An 18,312-nucleotide genomic window follows, 5' to 3' on the forward strand; every position below is an offset into this window, starting at 1 on the left:
ACATCTTAACATTTCAAAGAAAAGGACTTTAGTTCCTATAAAAAAATTTAGACAGCTTGCCTTTAGCACCGTACGACATCACAATGGGATCTAATTTACATAAACTGCCTGTTCATTTACAATTTTTTTTTCAAGGTTCATTGGGGGGGGGGGGGGGGGGGGGTTGGGATGATGGGGTGTTGGATGGGGGGGGAGGTGAGCACCGACGCCTCACAATGAGATCTCATTTATATTTTTTTAATTTGCTGTCCCCAGTAAAAGCACGCTGGACACAGACAGGGCCCGGAGCCGCGCTACTCTCTCCCCCTCCCGCGGCTCAAGATGGCAGCATCTAAAACTCATTGTCTGACTTACAGTTATTTTAAAATGCTACGTGTGCGAAGCCACGAGAGGGAGAGGCAACCATCCGCGAGAGGGGGGAGGGAGAGGGAGAAGCCTCCCCGCAGTCCTGCCCGCACCGGCTCGAACCACAGCCCAAGGCCCTGAGCACGGCTGGACAAAGACACGGACTGGGAAGACCAGAATATTGCGTTGGGGGAACAAGGCCCAACTTGTCCCACTTGGGGTAGGGAGGGGAGAGGGGTTATGGACAATGTTAACAAAGGCAGAACTCTCAGTCCAATGAGAGATTTGTAACATTGTTGTAAGGAGAGGGAGTGAGTGGGGGAGAGGAAGAAGAGATACGAACAGATAGAGGGAGAGGAGGGGGGTAGGGAGGAGAGAGGGGTTATGGAGAAGGGAGGGAGTGACTGAGGGTAGGTGAAAGGAGAGGGAGGGAGGGAGTGCGGGAGGGCAGGAGGGGAGTGGAAAGAAGAGGGAGGGTGAAGAGGAGGTGGGGAGTGCTGGGGGATGAGGTGAAATTAGCCGCACCTGCGCAGTTGGAATATTGGTGAATGGTGGAATATGGCGTTGGAGGAACGGGTTAGGTTGGGGAAACAGGTGAATAGTGGAATATTGCATTGGGGAATGGGTTGCATTGGGGGACCAGGCCTCCCATGGGGGCTATGGGTGAGTGGTCGAATATTGCACTGGGGGACCAGGCCTCCTGTATGACTTGGTCTAGTAAATATATAAAAAGAGAGTAACAAATGTTGGTCTCTACAAGAATAAGACTGGAAAATGAGCAAAGATCGTATCTGCTAAGAGTGTATAAAGCACAAAAACAAAATTTTGAGCAAGACACAAAATGGCTCATAAATTTTTGAAATTCTCAAGTGCAGAGATCTGTGAAGGCTGAGTAATTAAATGTATGCAGGCAGAACAAGGCAATTTTGGGGAATTTAGAGAAATCAAGGCTTATTTGGAACAGGGTTCAGCCCAAGATCAAATGAGCCAATTTTTTAAATGATAAAGAGAACTCCTGTGATCTATTTGATCAGTTTTATCTTATATCACGTAGCTTTTATCATTATTTTACCACCACATAAACCTCTGACATTTCTTTTCTGATTTGAGCACCTCATATTTTTTCAAAAGCTTGCTTTGCTTTCAATAATACATTTTCTACTGTTCATACCAGTTTCCACTGTGTTTCTCAGATATTTGCTCTGTGTTAATCGGGTTGCAAATTGTGATAAATGACAAATAAGATTAGATTAAAAATAATATAATTTATCAGTTTGGTATGACCAGGAAAACCAGAACATGGAGGACAAAATGCTGTAAATAGTTGAAGGTATGAGCTATACCCATGATAAGTATATTTTAGAAAAACAAAGGCACAACATGACTGGTTTTATTTTGTGGCTGTGATTTAACAGAGCACAATAGAAAAGCTTACTGCCCGCAGAAATATGTTATTACATTTATTGATGCTATCAAAGGTTGCTAATTAATATGTCTTTTCATTATGTTTGTTTGCCCTAAAACAACTTAAATGTGATGGCTTCTGACTAGAAGAAAGAGTTTCTAAAATAGTACTAAGAATCTGATAAACATTTTTTAAACAAGTATTGACTTCTTGACTTTTTTTTCCTCAACAGGGCAGTGATAGTGATTGTGAAGTAGATCAGAACAGACCTAAGACACATTCCTTTGTAAATCACTACATAAGTGATCCTACATATTACAACTCATGGAGGCGGCAGCAGAAAGGCATCTCAAGAATTCAAGCCTACAGCTACACAGAGAGTGAATCGGGTGATCTAGCTCCTAGCCACAAACCTGCTACGAATTCAACCAACAGCATCCATGTTCCTCAACAAGGCAGCCTCCTCCGAGCTAAGAGAAGCCTTACGCCCACCCCCCAGCAGCCTTCCAATAGTGGCAGCCAGCCAGGTACCCTATATCGACCTGCCAGCAGCCTTGCTCCAGGATCTAGAACACCAGTAGCGGGATTTTCTTCTTTTGTTTAAACAGTACAAGAAGATATTCTTTGTTAGTTTGAAGAGTTAATGTGTGGAAGACAATCAGTAAAATGCTGTTTGCAGCCTTGCACAGATTTTATTTGGAGAAATACACACAGTTAAATGGAAACAAACCTTTTTAAGGGCATCCAGTGTGACGTCCTGCCATGGCCCAAGGAGAAGGAGCTCTCAAGCAATTGCAAATGAAGTGGTGGATTGGACAGATACCCACAGAACTACTCATGCTTTCCAAATGGGCTTAGATTCTATTTGGTTGAAAAGTATACAAATCTCATGTATGGTGATACATGTGAGAGATAAACATAACCTGATGTTCTCATAGACAATTGCCAAGTCAAATAATCCAGTGGCTGTAGTTAATTTCAGTGTGCCCATTATAAATTAAAAAAACGGATAGGTTGGTTTTAGTTGCTATCTTGGCTCTTTTCAACTATTCAGATTGGCGAATTTTTACTTCATAACTGCTGCATGACTGCTACAATGTGAGTCTCCAACAGCGAGTTATCCTGCGCTTTCTAAAACTATAATGTTAATAATTTTATCATTGCTTTTCAAAAATTTTCTTTGAACAAATCTTCAGATTTGTATCCGAAGATATGGAGATGTCTGCCTTTTCTTTGTCTGTTAACTTGTGGTTGTAATTCACGAAGACAAGAAGTGTTTGCATGAATCACAAGACATTATTGACCATGTGTTGTAATGTCGATCTTTGTGTTTTTAAGTAGATTTACAAAATGAAAAAAGTGTTCCCTCAAAAATAAGGCCGGACATCTGCCTTTAGGTTTAAAGGCTAAATATATATGAAATATCCTATCTGTAGATGCGAATGGGTGAAGGTCATCAGGAAATTTCCTTCCATAATAATAACTATTACCAGCATAAGGTGTTTTTTTTCTTTCTAACAGCATAAGTCACAGACACTTGCTCCGAGCTAGTGGACATCTTTTCTTCTGCCCTTAAATTTTGGTTAACAGTTGCAAATACAGTACAGGTACTATTAAATTCAAACCAGTTAACGACAAATCTCTTAAAATGTTAATAAAATCCACAACTAGTTTAGGCACACGTATATTAAATCATGTAACCAGTCTCATGCTAAGCCCACTTATTTGTAAGGTGTCACGATGATTTTTGATTGCTCTTGATTTCTTCTGCATAGTTTGTTCTAGATGTAAAAAATGACATTGTCATGTAGGGCCACTGTACACACTGTAAAGACAGGTAGAGTCACCGAACAGGGGGGGCATTACCATTACCATGAAGAACACTTATTCACATGGGGATATTGCTCTACCATGAGCAGGAAAAAAGGAATGATGTGGGTAGTAATTGTAATCTTAGTACCTGTAATTGTAGAAGCCACTGGCGGTGACCATTCTGCATTTCTCAGCACCCCCCTGCAATTTCAATTCAAAGCAATTCATTCATGAAGAGAAAGTTATTTGAACCCTGGGGTACAACAAAGATGACAACCAACTACACAATGAACTTTTAAAATCTTGATGTATTTGCAGTCAGGTGATATTATGGCCTTTTCTCGTTAATTTAAAAAAAAATCTATTTTATTTTCTCATTTTTCCACCATAGACTTTGTGAAAACATTATACAGCAACATAGAATGACCATATTGGATATATTGCATAGCACTATTTTGTAGCAAGAGTAATGTCACAAAAGCAACTATTAATTTCCCAATCAAAATTGAAGTTGATTTGTAATATCAGAGGAATATATATTATCATTAAATACCAAGAAAATATTCTCTTTTATGACCTGAGGGTGAGTTACAGTTTTCAGGTCAGAACACGATCATTTGTATCAAATTGATGTTTATTACTTTAAAAAAAAACCACAGGAAAACAGATTGATGGTTTTAATCTACTCATATGGAAAAGATTTTGATGTGATCCTGGTGCAAAGTAATCGTTTGTTCCATCTGAAGTCAAATCAATAAAACAGAAATGGAGTACATACGGTACAACTGAATAGCCGAAATGTGTATGAAGGAATGAGTCTGAAGTAGGGTCTCGACCCGATATGTTACCCATTCCTTCTCTCCAGAGATGCTGCGTTACTCCATCATTTTGTGTCTATCATAGCTGAATAGCCATCCATCTGACCAAAGAATTCTCTACTTTTTATTCCCGTTTTGCAATATTGTATTGTGGAATAGTAATAATAATAATAATAATAATAATAATAATACAAGACATTTAAATGATACTGGGATTTGAGTATAGGAGCAGGGAGGTTCTACTGCAGTTGTACAGGGTCTTGGTGAGACCACACCTGGAGTATTGCGTACAGTTTTGGTCTCCTAATCTGAGGAAAGACATTCTTGCCATAGAGGGGGTACAGAGAAGGTTCACCAGACTGATTCCTGGGATGTCAGGACTTTCATATGAAGAAAGACTGGATAGACTCGGTTTGTACTCGCTAGAATTTAGAAGATTGAGGGGGGATCTTATAGAAACGTACAAAATTCTTAAGGGGTTGGACAGGCTAGATGCAGGAAGATTGGTCCCGATGTTGGGGAAGTCCAGGACAAGGGGTCACAGTTTAAGGATAAGGGGGAAATCTTTTAGGACCGAGATGAGAAAAACTTTTTTCACACAGAGAGTGGTGAATCTCTGGAATTCTCTGCCACAGAAGGTAGTTGAGGCCAGTTCGTTGGCTATATTTAAGAGGGAGTTGGATGTGGCCCTTGTGGCTAAAGGGATCAGGGGGTATGGAGAGAAGGCAGGAACAGGATACTGAGTTGGATGATCAGCCATGATCATATTGAATGGTGGTGCAGGCTCGAAGGGCCGAATGGCCTACTCCTGCACCTATTTTCTATGTTTCTATGAAACACCTCTCTATTGCAAAGAGCTCCCAATAGTGCACAAATTGAATTAATAATCTTTATTATAACATCATTCAAAGTCAGGAGAGAAGGTCCATCGGGAGGAGCGAATGCCACCTGTACACAAGTCGTGGTCTGATCAACTACGGCTGGGTCGCCTGGGTGAGGGTGTCCGATGTTGAAAGACCCGAAACACCCAATGACCTCAGGTTACATCACTGATGATGTGTTCAGGAGCATCAATAGATGTATTTGTATCAAAAAGTCAGCGCCAAAGTTGGGAATTTTACGGAAGAGTCCAAAATGTATTTCTGGGATAGTTGAAGTGGAAATGCCAAACTGAAGGTATTTGGAGAAAAGAAGGAAATATTTGCATGTTAAACATCCCAAATTCCTCTGCAGTGAATAAAATACTTTATGTGCAGTTACGGTGGTTATGTAGAAAATTTAGCAACAAATTTAGACATGGAAGTCACCCGAAAAAGCTAATGTGATAATGACAGATCAACTGGTTTTAGTAATGTTGATTCAAGAAGATTTATTGACAGGCAGGAATTCCCTTCACAATAATGTCATGGATTATTTTTACCAGCATCAGTTTAATGTCTCATCCAAAGAATGGTACTTTCAACAAACAGTATAGTTCCTGAATAGTACACTGGAGTCGCTGCATTAGTTCACGGACTGAGGTCAGGGGAGTGGAACGCGAACTCGTATCTGTCAAACTGAAAGTCACTGAATCACCCAAGACTGAAAATATTTGAAAAACAATTGTATTTTAATGGAGATGATGCAATAATAAATCTGAACAAATGGTCAGACTGGTGAGACTAGATATTTAACCAGATTTTACAATACAAATGTTATGTAGCCTAAGGATAAATTAATCTAGCACTGCTGCCTCACAGCTCCGGAGATCCAGGTGTGGCCTTGACTTTTGGATGGAATTTGCATGTTGTCCCAATGACCACGTGGAGGTCCTCTGGATGCTCTGGCTTTCTCTCACCAACGCAGATTGGTTGGTACATTAATCAGCTAGGTTGAGGTTTGTAGGCCATGTTTGTAGTTGGGTGACAGGAGAAATTAGGAGGGGGGCAGAGTAGTTGATGGTGATGTTGACATGTGGTTGATGATGGTCACAGACGCAACCATTTAAATTTCTTGACATTTATTTCCAGGCATTTAAAGATTAGAGGGGAGTTTTTAAAATTATGATGTTGCAAATGCCATGATTTTGTGAGGATGTCACAAAGCATTTAAGTAGAGAAAGACATGTTTGGCTTTAAACACACACATATTATATTCATATATATTTGAGATCATTTTAATTTCATTGTTATCAAAAGTATTTTCAATAATGAGTACATTTTTATCTACGAAAAGACTTGCTCACGGGAAATGGACTACAGTGCAGAATTTAGAAAGGTTAAAAGTAGGAAAAGATAACTTAAGTGGTTATGGTTAGATATTGCTGATCTTACATTAAAAAAACCCCCCCAATAGATTTGTACAAGAAATAATCTGAGAGAAATAAGATATTCTGTAGTTTGAGAAGCCAGAAAGACTTTGTTGGAAAATTGTGAAGCGAGTCCTCAATTAGGAATCCAGATGTTCCTTTCAGCAGCAGAGTTTCATTAGATTTTCACTGTACCTCGGTACACGTGATAATAAACTAAACGTAACTGTCACCCACTGCTTTGAGACTCCCACTTATGGTTATTGGAGATCCTACTCAACGCAGCATCTACTTCTGCCGATTTGTGGCAGCAAGTAATTTTAACCAATCCGAATGAAGAATGCTCATTATGACACAGACACCAAACCATAAAAATTATAACAATTAACTCAAAGTAAAATCATGTACAGAAAGAGTTCATGAACTAAGAAACGTGGTAATGTCAAGGAAAGAGAGAAGGGATGAAGAGAAAAATAAAAGAGGTTAAATAAAAATGGTGGTTGAATAGTTGCTGATATACTCCTGAAATATATGTGTTACAATATTTTCAAAGAACACTAAGTTGATAAGTTAATAGTTTTGTATTTAATGTATTCCTCTAACACCACCTTATTAAAAGATAGTTCTATCCATAATTAAAATACACTCAATATTTTAATGTAAATATTTTCATAAATCAAGAGGATGGACCATTGGCATCCCCCGCTTCCCCCTTCCTCTCTCCACCACCAATTTTCCTCAACCCTCATCTCCACACATCCATTTTATCTACGCACATAACATTAAAGCAGTATTCATGGAAAAAGTCATGTCACATTTAGAGCAACTTCAAGGAGACTTTAATGGTTGCTAACAGCGCAGAACAATATTGGGTTATATGACAATTCGATTTGCCATTCAGAATTATTTTATAAAGTAGGATAAATGCAAATATGTCTGTTGCCAAGAAAGAAAGATTTGGTGCTAGTTTCTTCTTTTACATTCTTTCTATTAATCCCTGCATATTATTTTACCATAGAACAGGCCCCAAGTTAAATGTTCAAATGTAAACATATGCACTGCTAAATAATATGGATAAATGATTAATGTAGAATTGAATCAATTTATTTACATCATTACCATTCCAGTTATAATACTTTCTGAAGATGGTGGAAGACCATTTCACTAAACCAACTAATTTAAGAAAGTGTTTTGTTTATAAAATATTTTCAACAATATATTACTGAATATGTCGGCACACAGGACCTTTCTGATGAATATATTTGAAACCATTTGAAGAATACAATTTATTTTTAAAGTGTTTGGCAGTGGAACCAAGAGAATGGTTGGAATTTACAAATCAAAAATTTACTTTGCATGTGACTTCTATGGAGCCTAACCATCAAAATATTGTTTTAATGTGTTTTGTCAAATAAATATCAAATAATATATTGATTATTTAGCTAAATTACTTTCATATCAGGAACTTCAAATGATATTCTAAACTAAAGTGGCTTGTATTTAGTATTTGGTAAAAGGGTTGTAATGGTTGGTTAATCAAGAACATCCACTTGCTATTACAATGATTAAAAAATCATTGCTGGAAATCTAAAAAAAGCTGAAAAAGCTAAAAAAAATAAGCAGCATATCAGGACGTATCTGTGGGAAGAGATGCAGAGCCAATGTTTCAGGTCAAAGACCCTTCATTAGAAAGGTTCTGCCATATGGTTTTCAACTTGAAATGTTCGCTCAGTTTCTCTTCCTACAGGTTCAGCTGACCTGCTGTATGTTTCCAGCATTTTAATTTTAATTTTAAGAGTTCTGATGATATTGGGATCTGACAGAACATTTAAACTCAAAAGACAAAAGGCAGCGGATAGCAAGGTGAGCTGGCAAATTTGTGAGATGACCATTTAATTCCAATAAAATATCACAAGGAAAATGTTCTGGGTTTTGTTGCATCTGCTGACTGTTACCAAACCAATAAAAAAAAAAGACACAACGTGCTGCAGTGACTCTGCGGGTCAGGCAGCATCTCTGGATAGAATATGTTTTGGATCAGGACCCAAAACATTGCCTATCCATGTTCTGCAGAGATGCTGCCTCACCCACTGAGTTACCCCAGCACTTTTTGTCTCATTTTGTAAACCAGCATCTGCAGTTCCTCGTGTCTACATTTTCGCAAAGCAATCTCCTGTTAACCATATAACCATATAACAATTACAGCACGGAAACAGGCCATCTCGGCCCTACAAGTCCGTGCCGAACAACTTTTTTCCCTTAGTCCCACCTGCCTGCACTCATACCATAACCCTCCATTCCCTTCTCATCCATATGCCTATCCAATTTATTTTTAAATGATACCAACGAACCTGCCGCCACCACTTCCACTGGAAGCGCATTCCACACCGCTACCACTCTCTGAGTAAAGAAGTTCCCCTTCATGTTACCCCTAAACTTCTGTCCCTTAATTCTGAAGTCATGTCCTCTGTTTGAATCTTCCCTATTCTCAAAGGGAAAAGCTTGTCCACATCAACTCTGTCTATCCCTCTCATCATTTTAAAGACCTCTATCAAGTCCTCTTGTCCTCTTGTCCCAACAAGCATGACAGGTTTCAAGTGATTTTATAAAATGCCCTCCAGCAGTAACAATTCAGCCAACTTTATTGTGCTCACACCATTTGTACATTAGTATATTTATCATCTCCCTATGAATCTTGTGAAACATTTTGCCTCTTTGCATGAAATGAACAGACAGTTTAGCCATTGTAGAAAGTCTGGTGCCAAGATGACACTGAGTGAAACGGTGGAATACAGGAGGTCACCCAAAACTATTTTCAGTTCACCACAACTGTATTACATTTAAAAATGATCCCCTTAGTATACTTTAGAAAATGTTCATTCTTCTGCACACAGCATGCATCAAAATTCCTTGCAATATCACCTTGTAGCTACAATTATTGCAAAGAAATAACAGAGGTATTTCCCTCTCACCTTTATTCTCTTGATTTCAGTCTAACTTGAAGGATGAGAAGAAAGCTTATTTTTCTCTGGCTATCAATTATAGAATCTGATTTTTTTTTTTTTAATTGCTGAATGCAAATGAAGGCCAAATAGAAATGCCCAACTGCAAACATTAGTCACTCCCCTTTTTGGCAATATTTGTGAGCTTTGTACAAAAATAGTGTTTCTATATATTTTCTTAAATTTTCTTAAATAATATTATTGTTTTTAATCTGATGTAATTTACAATCATGAAAAAAAAAACATTATTGTAGAAAACAACATTGTGAGGTAGCAAAAGTCTTCACACTTCAATCTTATGTTTGTGCAATGAATGACAGATATGCCTTTATGGTAAGTTCAAACTGAAGCGATGTGCTTCTAGATAGTATTTCAGCTTCTTGCTGGAAATCTGACCTATCACCCTGGAGAAGGACTGTATGAAGAAAAATGCTTCATTGTTTTGCATATGTTTACTTTCTATTTTGGCAATCAGTCCATATCTCTGAACTGGTTTTATGGTTAGTCTTGCTATTTACAAACTGTGATATTTTCTGGTGGTTGATGGAAAATCTGCTTTCCAATGAAAACTTAAAAGTCGTTATATTCTTTTCAATTATTGGTTAGATTTGTGAATTTTATGTTATATTTGCATTTGTGAACCGGTTTGTTTGTACTATTCTTTTAACAGGTTAAGCTATTTATTGTTAATGTTTTGCCGAATTTATGCTCTGTCTGCAACAATATAATAGTTTGTAAGAGTGTTTCACTGTACACAGTACTTTACTGTTATGTGATTTTTCCCCTGTTATGCTTTTGTTCATGATGTTTGAATACATTAGTTTTATCTTTGTTTCCCCTTTTCCTGATTTTATTGCAAATTTCATATCAATGGAAACAATCGTCCGATACACTCAGTACTTTCTACATTCATCAAATACATAACAATAGATAATGAAGATATATTTTAAGCCTTCAATTTTAAATCTGCCTTTGTGAAATGTTATATATTAAGATTAATTGTTCTTGTGTTACAAAAAAAGACAAAAAGTGCTGGAATAACTCAATGATTCAGGCAGCATCCCTGGCGAATATGGATTGGTGACGTTTCAGATTGGGACACTTCTTCAGACTAATTGTAAGGGGGGGGGAAGAGAGGAGGGGCAGAAGAGAGGAGGGCAGGACAAAGCTTGTCAGGTAATAGATGAATACAGGCAAGGGGAGGTTTGATAGGCTGATAGTTGGACAAAGGTCAGAGATGAAAAAGCGTGTCAGATAAAAAGATTGAAGAGTTGCAAATTGTAAAACCAAAGGAAGGAAAGGGTGAGGAGATAGGTGGTGTGTGGGAGAAAGAGGAGAGGGAGGAGAGGGTTTCTAGAGGTTACCTAAAATTGGAGAATTCAGTGTTCATACGCTTGGATAATACCCAAGCAGAATATGGGCGGATAAACGGATCAGCATTTCATTAATTTTTTTTTTTTTGAGAAAGCAATGGGGATAGAAAGAGTACATTTTGTGCCATGGTTGAAAGTATTAAGCTAATGTCTTTTTTTTTACAATGCGGCCCAAAAGGAATCAATTATTCTTATGTTGCCATTCTTTGTAATTTTGTACAAATACAAAACCAGTTAACAAATAGGCAAAGGGTTTCCGAAAAAAAAAATTTGAATTTGTGACTTGAAGGAATATAGCATAGAAAGGGTTAAAAGCCCTGTCCCACTGTACGAGTTCATTCAAGTGCTCTCCCGAGTTTAAAAGAAATCAAACTCATGGTAAGCACGTAGAATTAACGTAGCGGGTACGTCGGAGCTCGGGACGTCTCTTAGCGGCTCGTAACGCTAACGGCAGGTACTCGGGAAACGCGGTAAGCTCGTGGACATGTTGAAAAATGTCCACGAGAGCACCGAATTCTTACGAGCGGCCATTACCGTAAATCTCCGAGTTCGAATCAGGGCAAACTCGGGAGAACTCTTGAATGAACTTGTACAATGGGACAGGGCTTGATGGCTTTTCTCTCACAAATAGAAAATATATGTCAAAGAGTTTGGGAACATGATGTAATTGAATGAACACAATGTACAAAACCAAAATATTATGCAATAGGAATTCATAGAGGTAGCATCAAAATATATATCTGAGCTAAGAATGCATGACCCAGAATTATTCAGCATCCAAAAATGTGCATTAAAGAAGCGCAACATGTCGCATGAGGTACTAATGTAACATGTGCACAATAATTGTCAATCCTAGGCTATGTCAGTGATTTTGCATAAAAAAAAACTGCTTAAGTTAAAAAAATAGATGAAATGCAAATTTTGTGAAATAGACATAGAAACATAGAAAAAACATAGAAATTAGGTGCAGGAGTAGGCCATTCGGCCCTTCGAGCCTGCACCGCCATTCAGTGATCATGGCTGATCATCCAACTCAGTATTGCTGTACCTGCCTTCTCTCCATAATCCCCCTCGCCCCCTGTTGGACAAGGGCCACATCTAACTCCCTCAAATATAGCCAGAACTGGCCTCAACTACCCTCTGTGGCAGAGAGTTCCAGAGATTCATCCACTCTGCTTCACTAAAGTTCTTGCAGCTCGGTTTTAAAGGATTTTAATTTATCCGCAGCAGTGAAATCCCCCCTGGACTTCCTTAACATCGGGAACAATCTTCCTGCATCTAGCCTGTCCAACCCCTTCAGAATTTTGTAAGTTTCTATAAGATCCCCTTTCAATCTTCTAAATTCTAGAGAGTATAAACCAAGTCTATCCAGTCTTTCTTCATAAGACAGTCATGACATCCCAGGAATCAGTCTGGTGAACCGTCTCTGCACTCCCTCTATGGCAATAATGTCGTTCCTCAGATTTGGAGACCAAAACTGTACGCAATACTCCAGGTGTGCTCTCACCAAGACCGATTTTGTAATGCAGTAGAAATTCTGCTCCTATGCATTCAGAGTTTTGCAATGAAAGCTACATTTCTTGAGTCGCGTTTCTTTACTGCCTTATTGCATACTGCATATTTGAATAAACTTGGCAAAATCTGGTCTTTAATGACATCTTACCAGGTCTCAAAATGCAAACATTCCCCTTTCCTTAAACAATAAGGCCACAATGTTGTGAATCAGACAATCTGCTTAAATCTACAACGTGGTGATTTTGGTTCAAATCCAAGCCATTTTAGTTAGAGATAAAGATGATATTTTACTTATTGGAACATCCTATCCATGCACCATTTACAGAATTTTATTTGCTACATCAAGTAAGATTTTCATATTTTCAGGACTTAAATGTACACAACTGCATTTGTTCCATGACAGACTGCTTGATTTAGGAGATTTAGAATTGCCTCCAAATTCAAATTAAAAGAATAAAATAGTGCTCTGAAATATTTGTGGTATGTCATACAACTTTTGCCTTGTCCAGAGCTAGTAGCAAATGATGTAACAAAGTTTTGGCGGAATGTAACTAGCTCAGTTAGATATCTTGGTCAGCGTGGATGAGTTGGGCCAAAGAGCCTGTTTCCATGCTGTAAAATGACTCTGTGACTTAAACGTCTTGCTGAGTGCAGTTGCACAGAAATTGGTAACTTGATCAAGCATCAAGAGTATTTAATTGTCAAATGCGCTGTGACCAGAACAATGAGCCTCTTACTTGCTGCAGTTTTAAAGGAACATTAAACACTGCAACACCACAAATGAATATACAATAAATGATAAATTATTCTATGTATTGCATGATTATTATTATTATATGTCTGAGCTTTGATATCAAAAAAGAGTAAACTATTCAGTCACAAAGTAGATATCTACACTCATTCAATCCTGTCCATATCTCATTCAACAAGGACATGGAAGCATCACGAGTTTTCAATTTACAGTTGAGCCCAATTGTGAAGACCCTACAATTTACCACCATCATGACTAAAGATGATCAAATCAATGGTTTAGCTGATAAATTTGTTGAACTAAAGTTATTTTTAACCTCTTCATTGCTTCTCTGCTCAACCTGCTGCAGATCTATGTACAAACCATTTTGCAATTACATTTCTTTTAAAGTAATCCTGGCAGTCATTGAGTTTGTGAGAAAAAGTAGCCATGAGTTACATACACATTTTTTGTCATTTGTCAAATGAAAACATCTTTATTTCATTTAGTTCTTCTCCTGCTTAAAAATAAATGTCTCCCATTGTTGTATAAAAGGTAACTCATTAGTAACATACAGAGCATATTATTGTTACTGAACCAATGTCAATTAATAATTAGCAAACCTTCACCACCCTCCCTCAATCAGCATCACCACCACTTGCATCATTCAGCCTCTCTTAGTCTCCACATAATCATGGATATTCCCTTTGTTAGTAATAGAGTCATAGTCATACAGCATGGAAACAGGCCCTTTGGCCCAACTTGCCAACACCAACCAACATGTTCCTACACTAGTCCCACCTACCTGCATTTGGCCCATATCCTTCTAAACCTATCCTATCCATGTACCTGTCCAAATGCGTTTTAAACATTGTGATAGTACCTGCCTCAACTATCTCCTCCGGCAGTTTGTTCCATATACCCACCAACCTTTATGTGAAAAAGTTGCCCCTCAGGTTCCTATTAAATCTTTCTTCCACACCCTTAAACCTATGTCCTCTGGGCGTTTAATTGATCTATTCCTCTCATGATCTTATACACTGCTATAACATCACCCCTCATCAGTTTCAGTTTAGTTTATTGTCACGTGACGAAGGTACAGTGAAAAGTTTTTGTTGCATGCTAACCAGTCAGCAGAAAGACAATACATGATTACAATCATTTAAGAAGGAACTGCAGATGCTGGAAAATCAAAGATAAACAAAAATGCTGGAGAAACTCAGCTGGTGAGCCAGCATCTATGGAGCAAAGGAAATCGGCAACGTTTGCTCTCAACCCAAAACGTTGCCTGTTTCTCCAACATTTTTGTCTACCAACATGATTACAATCGATCCATTTACAGTGTATAGGTACATGATAAGGGAGTAACGTTTAGTGCAAGATAAAACCAGCAAACTCCGAGCAAGGACAGTCCAAGGGTCATCTAAGAGGTAGATAGTAGTTTAGCACTGCTCTCTGGTTGTGGTAGGATGATTCAGTTTCCTGATAACAGCTGGGAAGAAACTGCCCCCGAATCTGACAGTGTGCATTTTCACACTTCTATACCTTTTGCCTGAAGGGAGAGGGGAGAAGAGGGAGTCGCCTGGGTGCGATTCGTCCTTGATTATGCTGCTGGTTTTGCCGAGACATCTTGAGGTCAATAGAAGAGAGACTGGTTCGTGTGATGGTCTCAGCTGCGCCCATTCTCGCTACAATTTATTGCGGTCTTGGATGGAGCTATTCCCAAACCAAGCTGTGATAAATCCTAATGAAATGCTTTCTATGGTGCATCTGTAAAGTTGGTGAGAGTTGTAAGGGACGTGCCAAACTTCCTAAGCCATCTAAGGAAGTAGAGGTGTTGGTGTGCTTTCTTGGTCGTTGCTTTGATATGGGTGGTCCAGGAGAAATTGTTGGTGATATTGACTCCTAGGAATTTGAAGTTTTCTACCATCTCTACTAGGTATGTTACAAAACCTACCTGAATCGTGTCTGAGAATCTGCCCCACCCCGTGTGTGTGATTTTGGCGCTGTTTAGAGGGGGCGGGTTTAAAACGCGATTTTTACTAGGCTGGTGCAATCGAAAATGTTCAGCCTAGTAAATCATTAATGGAAAATCGCTGAAAGACCCCGTCGCAAAAGGTATTATTAGTTTTTATGGCCTTGTATAATAGTTATAGTAGTTTAAAAATCACTCTCTCCACCCGCAACCTCTCGCAGCCCCAGGGTTTTATAAAGCAAACAATTAAAGATATGTACCTTATTTTTACATTAAAAGGGGCTTCTTAAGAACCCTGTATATAAAGTTTTCTATAGCGAGTAGCTCATTTTGGGCTCTTTATATCCCGCAGTATTTTTCTGGGCATTTGAGGGCACAAATCCAGCGCAATGTGAACGTTCTAAACCAGCGCGTTCACAGGATCCCACTAGAAAGCTGATTTAAATTGACTTTAATTTACAGCAATTGAACACTAAATTCCTTCCATTTGGCCTATAAATTAATGTAAATGAGATTTAAAAATCATGCTTTATTGTGAATTATTTGTGAATATTATTTGGACACTTAGGCTATTTAAAAATGTTAATCATTTATTAAGAAATGGATAGATGTTTAGATCTAGTAATTGAAGTTTGAAATTAGCTACAATTGGGTAACTAACTAATTATATGCTTTAATTTCAGGTCATCCAAGTAAGATTATTTTATATTTGTTTTCAGAATGCTTCAATCTACGATAACTGAAAATTTCATTCAGTTCTCTTAATTTTTAAGAAGGTTATGGGCTTTTGACTGTCCTCGATCACAGCGTTTTTGTTATGTCCATAGAAAATCAATAGGGAACAAGATGCTAATTTCCGAGTATGAAAATGGCCATAACTTTATTATTACTTGAGATATGAAAGTGAATTAGGTGTCAAATTAAACTTATTGTCATGCTTTATCTGATGGGATAAATTGCAGACTTGTTTTTTTAAATCTCAAAATTTTGTAACATTGCTATCTCTACTATGGCACCGTCAATTCAAACTGGGGTATGTGTACCGCTTCGATTCCTGAAGTTGATTACTATCTCCTTTGTCTTGCTGACATTGCGAGAAAGGTTGTTGTCTCATAGAAACATAAACACATAGAAATTAGGTGGAGTAGGCCATTCGGCCCTTCGAGCATGCACCGCCATTCAATATGATCATGGCTGATCATCCAACTCAGTATCCCGTACCTGCCTTCTCTCCATACCCTCTGATCCCCTTAGCCACAAGGACCACATCTAATTCCCTCTTAAATATAGCCAATGAACTGGCCTCAACTACCCTCTGTAGCAGAGAGTTCCAGAGATTCACCACTCTCTGTGTGAAAAAAGTTTTTCTCATCTAGGTTTTAAAGGATTTCCCCCTTATCCTTAAGCTGTGACCCCTTGTCCTGGACTTCCCCAACATCGAGAACAATCTTCCTGCATCTAGCCTGTCCAAACCCTTAAGAATTTTGTAAGTTTCTATAAGATCCCCTCTCAATCTCCTAAATTCTAGAGAGTATAAACCAAGTCTATCCAGTCTTTCTTCATAAGACAGTCCTGACATCCCAGGAATCAGTCTGGTGAACCTTCTCTGCACTCCTTCTATGGCAATAATGTCCTTCCTCAGATTTGGAGACCAAAACTGTACGCAATACTCCAGGTGGGGTCTCACCAAGACCCTGTACAACTGCAGTAGAACCTCCCTATGTGGCGGAGTAGTCTGGAAGTGGCGGCGCTAGGAACGGCTGCGGCTCGCCTGCAGTCTGTTTGTCTTTTACTTTTTTTGTGTTGTTTTTTTTCGTTTTGCCTAGTTATGTTTTTGGTTTTTAGGCTGTGTTTATGTGGGGAGGGGGGTGGGGGGTGAAACGGGGGTTGCTGTCACTCCCTTCGGGGGAATACGACCTTTTTGTCATATCCCCCTTCTCTGCCTCCGTCTACGCTGAGGCCTAGCGGAGCCGGCGACCTCGGGACTCTGGAGGCAGCTGACAGGACTCGTCCTGGGCTCGCTCCCGGCCCAGCCCGGGATGGAACGGTGCTCCCGTGAGAGCGGCCTGGTGAGGGGCTGGAACGGTGAACAGCGCTCCCGCTGGAGTGGCCCAGCCCGAGGGAGGAACGGCGCTCCCGTCGGAGTGGCCCAGCCCGAGGGAAGTACGGCACTCCCGTCGGAGTGGCCCAGCCCGAGGGTGGAACGGTACTCACGTGAGGGCGATCCGGTCCGGGGGCTGGGACGATGTTCTGGCAGCGGTGTCCAGAGTCCTGGGTTCAGCCGCGGGCCAGCGGCTGCGTACGCTGGACTGGAGAGCTTCGACCACCCCGTGTTTGAGACGGCCCGTTCGCGGAGCTCGGTGAGCCGAAGGACTGTTTGTACCATCGCCCGGTGGGGTATCGCCTCAGCGCAGAGGGAGAAGAGGAGGGAAGAGACTGCAGCCCTAAGATTTTTGCCTCCACCACAGTGAGGAGGTGTTTGGAGGACTCACTGTGGTGGATGTTAATTTGTGTTTATTGTTGTTTATTATTGTATTATTGTATGTATGACTGCAGGCACGAAATTTCGTTCAGACCGTAAGGTCTGAATGACAATAAAGGAATTCAATTCAATTCAATACTCAAAACTCAAGTCTCGACACCAGGACACGAGGTTCTCAATCTCCTTCCTGTACTCATCATCAATGTCTCATCATTATTTGATATCTGACCTACAATGATGGTGTCATCTGCGAAGTTGAAAATTGATCCTAAGGAATAAAGTCCTAGACTGTTCACCCTCTCCCTTTAACTCAAGCCCTCGAGTCCTGGCAACATCCTCGTAAATCTTCTCTGCAACCTTTCCAGTTTAGCAACATCTTTCCTCCAACAGGTTGACCAAAACTCAACACAATACTCTAAATGTGGCCTCACGAGTGTCTTGTGCAACAGTAACCAAACCTGCCAATACCTGTACTCAGTACACTGACGAATAAAGCCCAACGTACCTAATGCCTTCTTGACCACCCTGTCTACCTGTGACACCACTTTTAGGGGACTATGTATCTGCA

General features: G+C 39.5%; 1 protein-coding gene across 1 annotated transcript in view; it reads left to right on the plus strand.

Moving 5' to 3' along the window:
* The window catches only part of sdk2b (sidekick cell adhesion molecule 2b), a 656,366-nt gene extending 645,865 nt beyond the window's left edge, over positions 1 to 10,501 (plus strand). Inside the window, exon 45 of the mRNA XM_055654146.1 lies at positions 1,983 to 10,501. Coding sequence (XP_055510121.1) covers positions 1,983 to 2,354 — 372 coding nt within the window. The 3' untranslated portion in view covers positions 2,355 to 10,501. The remainder of the gene's footprint in view (positions 1 to 1,982) is intronic.
* The last annotated feature ends 7,811 nt before the right edge of the window (positions 10,502 to 18,312 follow it).

This window comes from Leucoraja erinacea, chromosome 23, assembly GCF_028641065.1.
Source record: "Leucoraja erinacea ecotype New England chromosome 23, Leri_hhj_1, whole genome shotgun sequence".
NCBI lineage: Eukaryota > Metazoa > Chordata > Chondrichthyes > Rajiformes > Rajidae > Leucoraja > Leucoraja erinaceus.